This window comes from Bombina bombina, chromosome 6, assembly GCF_027579735.1.
Source record: "Bombina bombina isolate aBomBom1 chromosome 6, aBomBom1.pri, whole genome shotgun sequence".
NCBI lineage: Eukaryota > Metazoa > Chordata > Amphibia > Anura > Bombinatoridae > Bombina > Bombina bombina.
Genome location: NC_069504.1, coordinates 881,772,163 through 881,783,785, shown reverse-complemented (window position 1 = coordinate 881,783,785; position 11,623 = coordinate 881,772,163). Strand labels below are relative to the sequence as shown.

The following is an 11,623-nucleotide window of genomic DNA, read 5'->3' as shown; positions in this document are numbered from 1 at the left end:
ACTTATTGGGGCCTAGTTTTTTCCACATGGCTAGGTTGAATTTTGCCTAGAAACAGTTCCCTGAGGCTTCCCACTGTTGTAATATGAGTGGGAGGCGCCTATTTTGGCGTTTTTTTGCACAGCAAAAATTACAGACACAGACATCCAGCTTCTTCCTGCATGATCCAGGACTTCTCTGAAGGGCTCAAAAGGCTTCAAAAGTCGTATTGAGGGAGGTAAAAAGCCACAGTAGAGCTGTGGCAGTTGTTGTGACTGTTTAAAAAAAGTTTTTGTCATTTGTTATTCCGTTTTTGGTATTAAGGGGTTAATCATCCATTTGCAAGTGGGTGCAATGCTTTGCTAACTTATTACATACACTGTAAAAATTTCGTTAGTGTAACTGCATTTTTTCACTGTTATTTCAAAATTTGGGAAAATTTGTGTTTCTTAAAGGCGCAGTAACGTTTTTTTATATTGCTTGTAAACTTGTTTTAAAGTGTTTTCCAAGCTTGCTAGTCTCATTGCTAGTCTGTTTAAACATGTCTGACACAGAGGAACCTACTTGTTCATTATGTTTGAAAGCCATGGTGGAGCCCCATAGGAGAATGTGTACTAAATGTATTGATTTCACCTTAAACAGTAAAGATCAGTCTTTATCTATAAAAGAATTATCACCAGAGGGTTCTGTCGAGGGGGAAGTTATGCCGACTAACTCTCCCCACGTGTCAGACCCTTCGCCTCCCGCTCAGTGGACGCACGCTAATATGGCGCCAATTACATCAGGGACGCCCATAGCGATTACCTTGCAGGACATGGCTGCAATCATGAATAATACCCTGTCAGAGGTATTATCTAGATTGCCTGAATTAAGAGGCAAGCGCGATAGCTCTGGGGTTAGGAAAGATACAGAGCGCGCAAATGCTGTTAGAGCCATGTCTGATACTGCGTCACAGTATGCAGAACATGAGGACGGAGAGCTTCAGTCTGTGGGTGACATCTCTGACTCGGGGAAACCTGATTCAGAGATTTCTAATTTTAAATTTAAGCTTGAGAACCTCCGTGTATTGCTTGGGGAGGTATTAGCTGCTCTGAATGACTGTAACACAGTTGCAATTCCAGAGAAATTGTGTAGGCTGGATAGATACTATGCGGTGCCGGTGTGTACTGATGTTTTTCCTATACCTAAAAGGCTTACAGAAATTATTAGCAAGGAGTGGGATAGACCCGGTGTGCCCTTTTCCCCACCTCCTATATTTAGAAAAATGTTTCCAATAGACGCCACTACACGGGACTTATGGCAGACGGTCCCTAAGGTGGAGGGAGCAGTTTCTACTTTAGCAAAGCGTACCACTATCCCGGTTGAGGACAGTTGTGCTTTTTCAGATCCAATGGATAAAAAATTGGAAGGTTACCTTAAGAAAATGTTTATTCAACAAGGTTTTATTTTACAGCCCCTTGCATGCATTGCGCCTGTCACTGCTGCGGCGGCATTCTGGTTTGAGGCCCTGGAAGAGGCCATCCAGACAGCTCCATTGAATGAAATTATTGACAAGCTTAGAACGCTTAAGCTAGCTAACTCATTTGTTTCTGATGCCATTGTTCATTTGACAAAACTAAAGGCTAAGAATTCCGGATTCGCCATCCAGGCGCGTAGGGCGCTATGGCTTAAATCCTGGTCAGCTGACGTGACTTCAAAGTCTAAATTACTCAACATTCCTTTCAAGGGGCAGACCTTATTCGGGCCTGGCTTGAAGGAAATTATTGCTGACATTACTGGAGGCAAGGGTCATACCCTTCCTCAGGACAGGGCCAAATCAAAGGCCAAACAGTCTAATTTTCGTGCCTTTCGAAATTTCAAGGCAGGAGCAGCATCAACTTCCTCTGCTTCAAAACAAGAGGGAACTGTTGCTCATTCCAGACAGGCCTGGAAACCTAACCAGTCCTGGAACAAGGGCAAGCAGGCCAGAAAGCCTGCTGCTGCCCCCAAGACAGCATGAAGGAACGGCCCCCTATCCGGAAACGGATCTAGTGGGGGGCAGACTTTATCTCTTCGCCCAGACGTGGGCAAGAGATGTTCAGGATCCCTGGGCGTTGGAGATCATATCTCAGGGATATCTTCTGGACTTCAAAGCTTCTCCTCCACAAGGGAGATTTCATCTTTCAAGGTTATCAGCAAACCAGATAAAGAAAGAGGCATTCCTAAGCTGTGTGCAAGACCACCTAGTAATGGGAGTGATCCATCCAGTTCCGCGGACGGAACAAGGACAGGGATTTTATTCAAATCTGTTTGTGGTTCCCAAGAAAGAGGGAACCTTCAGACCAATCTTGGATCTAAAGATCTTAAACAAATTCCTCAGAGTTCCATCATTCAAAATGGAAACTATTCGGACCATCCTACCCATGATCCAAGAGGGTCAGTACATGACCACTGTGGACTTAAAGGATGCCTACCTTCACATACCGATTCACAAAGATCATCATCGGTTCCTAAGGTTTGCCTTTCTAGACAGGCATTACCAATTTGTAGCTCTTTCCTTCGGTTTGGCCGCTGCCCCGAGAATTTTTACAAAGGTTCTGGGCTCACTTCTGGCGGTTCTAAGACCGCGAGGCATAGCGGTGGCTCCGTATCTAGACGACATCCTGATACAGGCGTCAAGCTTTCAAATTGCCAAGTCTCATACAGAGATAGTTCTGGCATTTCTGAGGTTGCATGGGTGGAAAGTGAACGTGGAAAAGAGTTCTCTATCACCACTCACAAGAGTCTCCTTCCTAGGGACTCTTATAGATTCTGTAGAGATGAAAATTTACCTGACGGAGTCCAGGTTATCAAAACTTCTAAATGCTTGCCGTGTCCTTCATTCCACTCCACGCCCGTCAGTGGCTCAGTGCATGGAAGTAATCGGCTTAATGGTAGCGGCAATGGACATAGTGCCATTTGCGCGCCTGCATCTCAGACCGCTGCAATTATGCATGCTAAGTCAGTGGAATGGGGATTATTCAGATTTGTCCCCTCTACTAAATCTTGATCAAGAGACCAGAGATTCTCTTCTCTGGTGGCTTTCTCGGGTCCATCTGTCCAAGGGTATGACCTTTCGCAGGCCAGATTGGACGATTGTAACAACAGATGCCAGCCTTCTAGGTTGGGGCGCAGTCTGGAACTCCCTGAAGGCTCAGGGATCGTGGACTCAGGAGGAGAAACTCCTCCCAATAAATATTCTGGAGTTAAGAGCAATATTCAAGCTTGGCCTCAGTTAGCAACACTGAGGTTCATCAGATTTCAGTCAAACAACATCACGACTGTGGCTTACATCAACCATCAAGGGGGAACCAGGAGTTCCCTAGCGATGTTAGAAGTCTCAAAGATAATTCGCTGGGCATAGTCTCACTCTTGCCACCTGTCAGCGATCCACATCCCAGGCGTAGAGAACTGGGAGACGGATTTTCTAAGTCGTCAGACTTTTCATCCGGGGGAGTGGGAACTCCATCCGGAGGTGTTTGCTCAACTGGTCCATCATTGGGGCAAACCAGAACTGGATCTCATGGCGTCTCGCCAGAACGCCAAGCTTCCTTGTTACGGATCCAGGTCCAGGGACCCGGGAGCAACGCTGATAGATGCCCTAGCACCTCCTTGGTTCTTCAACCTGGCCTATGTGTTTCCACCGTTTCCTCTGCTCCCTCGACTGATTGCCAAAATCAAACAGGAGAGAGCATCGGTGATTCTGATAGCGCCTGCGTGGCCACGCAGGACCTGGTATGCAGACCTAGTGGATATGTCATCTCTTCCACCATGGACTCTGCCTCTGAGGCAGGACCTTCTAATACAAGGTCCTTTCAATCATCCAAATCTAATTTCTCTGAGACTGACTGCATGGAGATTGAACGCTTGATTCTATCAAGGCGTGGCTTCTCCGAGTCAGTCATTGATACCTTAATACAGGCTCGGAAGCCTGTCACCAGGAAAATCTACCATAAGATATGGCGTAAATATCTTTATTGGTGTGAATCCAAGAGTTACTCATGAAGTAAGGTTAGGATTCCTAGGATATTGTCCTTTCTCCAAGAGGGTTTGGACAAAGGCTTATCAGCTAGTTCTTTAAAAGGACAGATCTCTGCTCTGTCTATTCTTTTGCACAAGCGTCTGGCAGAAGTTCCAGACGTCCAGGCATTTTGTCAGGCTTTGGTTAGGATTAAGCCTGTGTTTAAAACTGTTGCTCCCCCGTGGAGCTTAAACTTGGTTCTTAAAGTTCTTCAGGGAGTTCCGTTTGAACCCCTTCATTCCATTGATATTAAACTTTTATCTTGGAAAGTTCTGTTTTTGATGGCTATTTCCTCGGCTCGAAGAGTCTCTGAGTTATCTGCCTTACATTGTGATTCTCCTTATCTGATTTTTCATTCAGACAAGGTAGTTTCTGCGTACCAAACCTGGGTTTTTACCTAAGGTGGTTTCTAACGGGAATATCAATCAAGAGATTGTTGTTCCATCATTGTGTCCTAATCCTTCTTCAAAGAAGGAATGTCTTTTGCATAATCTGGACGTAGTCCGTGCCTTGAAGTTTTACTTACAGGCTACTAAAGATTTTCGTCAAACATCTGCCCTGTTTGTCGTTTACTCTGGACAGAGGAGAGGTCAAAAAGCTTCGGCAACCTCTCTCTCCTTTTGGCTTCGGAGCATAATACGCTTAGCCTATGAGACTGCTGGACAGCAGCCCCCTGAAAGGATTACAGCTCATTCTACTAGAGCTGTGGCTTCCACCTGGGCCTTTAAAAATGAGGCCTCTGTTGAACAGATTTGCAAGGCTGCGACTTGGTCTTCGCTTCACACCTTTTCAAAATTTTACAAATTTGACACTTTTGCTTCTTCGGAGGCTGTTTTTGGGAGAAAGGTTCTACAGGCAGTGGTTCCTTCCGTTTAAGTTCCTGCCTTGTCCCTCCCATCATCCGTGTACTTTAGCTTTGGTATTGGTATCCCACAAGTAATGGATGATCCGTGGACTGGATACACTTAACAAGAGAAAACATAATTTATGCTTACCTGATAAATGTATTTCTCTTGTAGTGTATCCAGTCCACGGCCCGCCCTGTCCCTTTAAGGCAGGTCTAAATTTTAATTAAACTACAGTCACCACTGCACCCTATGGTTTCTCCTTTCTCGTCTTGTTTCGGTCGAATGACTGGATATGGCAGTGAGGGGAGGAGCTATATAGCAGCTCTGCTGTGGGTGATCCTCTTGCAACTTCCTGTTGGGAAGGAGAATATCCCACAAGTAATGGATGATCCGTGGACTGGATACACTACAAGAGAAATAAATTTATCAGGTAAGAATAAATTATGTTTTTTTAAAAAACTTTGTAAATACTTTATTAAATAATTAACCCATTAGTGGAAAAATGACTTCTGACGAACTACCAAACAGAATGTTAAAAGGAGAAAAATAAATGAAGCAAAAGGATCACTATTATCTTAACTAACCTTGAATAATATAAACATATAATAGTATGTGCACTCATACACTCACACTAGCACACACACATACACTCACACTAGCAGTGGTGCCTTCCATTTAAGTTCCTGCCTTGTCCCTCCCTTCATCCGAGTCCTAAAGCTTTGGTATTGGTATCCCACAAGTAATGGATGAACCCGTGGACTGGATACACCTTACAAGAGAAAACAAAATTTATGCTTACCTGATAAATTTCTTTCCCTTGTGGTGTATCCAGTCCACGGCCCGCCCTGTCACTTTAAGGCAGGTGTTTTTTATTTTTAAACTACAGTCACCACTGCACCCTATAGTTTCTCCTTTTTCTTGCTTGTCTTCGGTCGAATGACTGGGGGTGGCAGTTAGGGGAGGAGCTATATAGACAGCTCTACTGTGGGTGTCCTCTTGCAACTTCCTGTTGGGAAGGAGAATATCCCACAAGTAATGGATGAACCCGTGGACTGTTAAAAAATAATTTTTATTAGATGGCGTTACTATGAGTGTAATTGTACTTTGTAATGTATTTTTTATGTGTTTTGTGACACTTTTGTTTTGCAAAACAGTTAACCAGCGCTATGAGGTTGTGCTTACCTGATGCGTGTTAACTTCAATTGTGCACAAGCGATTGCATTTACTTTCAACTTGTAATATGAGCATAAAACCTGACTCGCACAAACACCTGCGATGAATACCTCTTTTCGCTCACATGTTACGGTTAAAAAGCCACTCTAATCTGCCAAAATGAGTTTAGCTTGCAGGTAAAATCAGATCTCATTATTTTATCACTTTCTGTACACACATATACTTCTTTATATTCTGTCTTTATATACCAAAGGCCAGTACTTAGAGAGAATAAATTAAAAAAAAACCCTGCTGAGAATGTAATTTCTTCTGCTGGCTATTTTTACACAGCTTTTCTATAGCACTACTTAACTATGGAAACTTTTAGTATAAGTAAGGATACCATATGCAAAATCAGGTATTTTAAATGCAGATACAAGGGTAAAGGAGCTATTTGTAAACAATGGTAATTTGTCCCTTTAAACTTAACTACAGTTTATTAAATAAATACATTTATACAAAACTAGAACATCAATGTTTGCAAAGTTTATTTAACTGCAAAATGTATTAAAACTTAACAATGCAAATTAGCCATTTTGTATTTTCATACAAATATTTTATGTAGCTGCAAATGTAAAACATATGAAGCTGTATTGCTGAGTAATTAGCTACATTAAATTTATAAAATATAAAAGAAAATAACTTTACTAACAACTTAATTTCTGCACCTGTATATGGTACTTTAATTGTTACAGCAGCTGTAATTAATAGGACAATGGAGAAGTGACCGGTTTATAAACAGAGTATTGAAGATATTGTATGCCGTGATTACTATTAGTCTCTCCTGTTCCCATAGTAGACTGGTAGGTCTGGGTATGAGTGGTAAGATTTCCACAGGAAAGAGGGATATGGCTGCACCTCACTCACAAGGTCCACAAAAGGCAGAGGCAATCGTCTGGGGTTGCCATATTCATTGCTTAGAGGAGAATTGCCTGGTATTTCAGGGCTTCACTGTCCTTTTTAGGAGAGATCAGACTGAAATAGTGAAAAGCACATTTGGGCTAAAAGAGGCTTCCCCAGGTGGTGATCAACCAAAGAACAAGCTACTGAGCCATTGTTTATTCCTTTTTGTTTTCTATTTCTGTGAAGACTTGCACAGTCCCAGTGTGTCTCCGGGGGGTGGGGGGGGGGGGAGATTTGAATAATCATTTGGTACCTAAAGGGACATTGTGCTTTGCTCCCCTTTAATGCGTTCCTAATGATCCGTTTTACTTTTATTTTAAATAGCTGATTTTGCCTAATGAAACTACCACATATACTGAGAATATGAATACTACAGTATTTTCTTTAGAAATACAATGTAAATAAAAGAAAGAAGGATAAGCCAATCTCCTAATGAGGGTGAGAGTTGTCTCAGGAATAATTAGTTTTGCTCATTGTACTTCCCCACCACACCCATTTAAGATACAACAATAAATATAAAGGGGCAATCTCCAATACTTTTAATACTCTTCAGCTGGTATCAGTAATTGGGAACACATTAAGGAGAAACATAATGTCCCTTTAAGGTTTTTTTGTAGGCCTATCCTCTGAAACAGCTTTTTGTGTCGTTAAATATTTCTGAAACCGCTACACATGGGTATTGTTGTTTCTTAGTAGTTGTAGTATAGCACAATTGTTAATAAACACAGGAATATTCATTGTTTTAGTTATAAAAAAAATATTACAGTTATATTTATAGTGATCACTGTCACTGATAAATTAAAACATACAATAGACAAAAAAAAACTTAGATCCCCAGGAGAATTATCAAATCAGCATTTGAAGTACTATTGCTAAAACATGTCACCCTACATAACTGTATTGTGTACAAACTGCAGTCCATAATTGTGATGAGTATATCCATATATTTTTTTTTTTTTAAATCTACATCGATCATTATACCCTTTTAAATGTCCAGATTGTATATATCTAGTCAGTAGTTTTATATGATTTCCTGTTGAGGGCTAAGGTTCACACTCTAAAACTTTTCCTGAATATCCCAGACCTCCCCACTTATTGCATTTGCTGCTCCCTTTAAAGTCCATGTGATGAGAGCAAGTTGCTTGCGAATGAGGTCATTTTTTATGTCATTTGGCTTTTCTTTTAGGATCTTGAGGTTCTCGATCAGAGCTGAAAGAGTATGTTCACCTTGGCCAATGATAATATGACGGTATGGGAAATCAATCACAGAGACATATTCAGACAGGAAGTAATATTCCATCTGGTGTAGACAGAAAGAAAATATGTCATTCACTTTAACTGAATATGAAATAATATTCTCCACATTCTTAACATTATGTTTCACATCCCTACCTGTGAGCTGTTCAACATATAAAACATTTTACCACTTTTCCTCAGAGTTTATCTAATTTCTTCTGTACTCAATGCTACCTTTTCATAATCTATAAATCTATTAGAGTGAATTTACTTTGTTAGCATTGAAGTGAAGCTGAAAAACATTAATAAATTCACCTGGCATGAACTACATATGGCTTTTCCAGCTATTCATGCTTCCTCCTTCTGTTTTACAAGTGCATAAAGCTTTTGTTAAGTGTAATGCATAACCCTACCCACATTTTCATTTAACATTCAGCAACTTGGTAGTTTCAGAAGTAAATTAGTGTCTCAGAATATGTTGTTTTGCAATTCTATCTTGATTGTATAAAAGACTCATTTTGTGCATTTGTTCTTCACCTGTATATTTATTACAATTTACTGAATTATTTAGCTTACATTTATTTCAAACTCCCATGTTTAGCTAATATATATTTCTTCATCATTCTAAACAATATATTTATACAATTATGACTTTAATACTTATATTTATACTATTTGAGGATTAAATACATGTTGTAACAATATTTATATGTATATTTTAATAATAATTATATAATAGTGTGTGTATTCTTAAAGTGTTTCATGTTTTGTAATACTATTTGTAAAGGATATCATTTCAATTTATGCCTAGAAACAAAACTGATATAAGCAAATTAATGTTGGCATACAGGAAGTTAAAAGTCATTAAAGGGTCATAAACCCCCCACAAAAATTTAATTATTCAGATAGAGGATACAATTTCAAAAAAAGTTTCCAATTTACTTCGATTATCAAATTTGCTTAATTCTCATTTTATTATTTCTCTTGTTAAGTGTATCCAGTCCACGGATCATCCATTACTTATGGGATATTCTCCTTCCCAACAGGAAGTTGCAAGAGGATCACCCACAGCAGAGCTGCTATATAGCTCCTCCCCTCACTGCCATATCCAGTCATTATCTTGCAACTCTCAACTAAGATGGAGGTCTTAAGAGGACTGTGGTGTTTTAGACTTAGTTTATTTCTTCAATCAAAAGTTTGTTATTTTTAAATAGTACCGGAGTGTACTGTTTATCTCAGGCAGTATTTGGAAGAATCATCTGCCTGCGTTTTCTATGATCTTAGCAGAAGTAACTAAGATCCTTTGCTGTTCTCACATATTCTGAGGAGTGAGGTAACTTCAGAGGGGGAATAGCGTGCAGGTTTTCCTGCAATAAGGTATGTGCAGTTAAAATATTTTTCTAGGGATGGAATTTGCTAGAAAATGCTGCTGATACCGAAGTAATGTAAGTAAAGCCTTAAATGCAGTGATAGCGACTGGTATCAGGCTTATTAATAGAGATACATACTCTTATAAAAGTGTATTTTAAAACGTTTGCTGGCATGTTTAATCGTTTTTTATATACAGTTGCAAGAAAAAGTATGTGAACCCTTTGGAATGATATGGATTTCTGCACAAATTGGTCATAAAATGTGATCTGATCATCATCTAAGTCACAACAATAGACAATCACAGTCTGCTTAAACTAATAACACACAAAGAATGAAATGTTGCCATGTTTTTATTGAACACGCCATGTAAACATTCACAGTGCAGGTGGAAAAAGTATGTGAACCCTTGGATTTAATAACTGGTTGAACCTCCTTTGGCAGCAATAACTTCAACCAAATGTTTCCTGTAGTTGCAGATCAGACGTGCAGAACGGTCAGGCGTAATTCTTGACCATTCCTCTTTACAGAACTGTTTCAGTTCAGCAATATTCTTGGGATGTCTGGTGTGAATCGCTTTCTTGAGGTAATGCCACAGCATCTCAATCAGGTTGAGGTCAGGACTCTGACTGGGCCACTTCAGAAGGCGTATTTTCTTCTGTATAAGCCATTCTGTTGTTGATTTACTTCTATGCTTTGGGTCATTGTCCTGTTGCAACACCCATCTTCTGTTGTGCTTCACCTGGTAGACAGATGGCCTTAAGTTCTCCTGCAAAATGTCTTGATAAACTTGGGAATTAATTTTTCCTTCGATGATAGCAATCCGTCCAGGCCCTGACGCAGCAAAGCAGCCCCAAACCATGATGCCCCCACCACCATTCTTCACAGTTGGGATGAGGTTTTGATGTTGGTGTGCTGTGTCTCTTTTTCACCACACACAGTGTTGTGTGTTTCTTCCAAACAACTCAACTTTGGTTTCATCTGTCCACAGAATATTTTGCCAGTACTGCTGTGGAACATCCAGGTGCTCTTGTGCAAACTGTAAACGTGCAGCAATGTTTTGTTTGGACAGCAGTGGCTTCCTCTGTGGTATCCTTACATGAAATCCATTCTTGTTTAGTGTTTTACGTATTGTAGATTCGCTAACAGGGATGTTAGCATTTGCCAGTGACTTTTGTAAGTCTTTAGCTGACACTCTAGGATTCTTCTTCACCTCATTGAGCAGTCTGCGCTGTGCTCTTGCAGTCATCTTTACAGGACGGCCACTTCTAGGGAGAGTAGCAGCAGTGCTGAACTTTCTCCATTTATAGACCATTTGTCTTACCGTGGACTGATGAACAGCAAGGCTTTTGGAGATACTTTTATAACCCTTTCCAGCTTTATGCAAGTCAACAATTCTTAATTGTAGGTCTTCTGAGAGCTCTTTTGTGCGAGGCATCATTCACATCAGGCAATGCTTCTTGTGAGAAGCAAACCCAGAACTGGTGCGTGTTTTTTATAGGGCAGGGCAGCTGTAACCAACACCTCCAATCTCATCTCATTGATTGGACTCCAGTTGGCTGACATCTCACTCCAATTAGCTCTTGGAGATGTCATTAGTCTAGGGGTTCACATACTTTTTCCACCTGCACTGTGAATGTTTACATGGTGTGTTCAATAAAAACATGGTAACATTTCATTCTTTGGGTGTTATTAGTTTAAGCAGACTGTGATTGTCTATTGTTGTGACTTAGATGATGATCAGATCACATTTTATGACCAATTTGTGCAGAAATCCATATCATTCCAAAGGGTTCACATACTTTTTCTTGCAACTGTATGTTTGGTGATAAAACTTATTGGGGCCTAGTTTTTTCCACATGGCTGGCTTGATTTTTGCCTAGAAACAGTTTCCTGAAGCTTTCCACTGTTGCAATATGAGTGGGAAGGGCCTATTTTAGTGCTTTTCTGTGCAGCTAAAAATACTGACAGAGACATTCAGCTTCCCTCTGCATGATACAGGACATCTCTAAAGGGCTCAAAAGGCTTCAAAGTCGTGTT

General features: G+C 40.4%; 1 protein-coding gene across 2 annotated transcripts in view; it reads right to left on the bottom strand.

The window, feature by feature from the left end:
• Positions 1-6,547: 6,547 nt before the first annotated feature.
• The window catches only part of TFR2 (transferrin receptor 2), a 158,154-nt gene continuing 153,078 nt past the window's right edge, over positions 6,548-11,623 (bottom strand). For both annotated transcript variants that reach the window (XM_053718376.1, XM_053718377.1), the window contains one exon: positions 6,548-8,279. In XM_053718376.1, the coding sequence (XP_053574351.1) occupies positions 8,037-8,279 (243 nt within the window). In that variant the 3' untranslated portion in view covers positions 6,548-8,036. The remainder of the gene's footprint in view (positions 8,280-11,623) is intronic.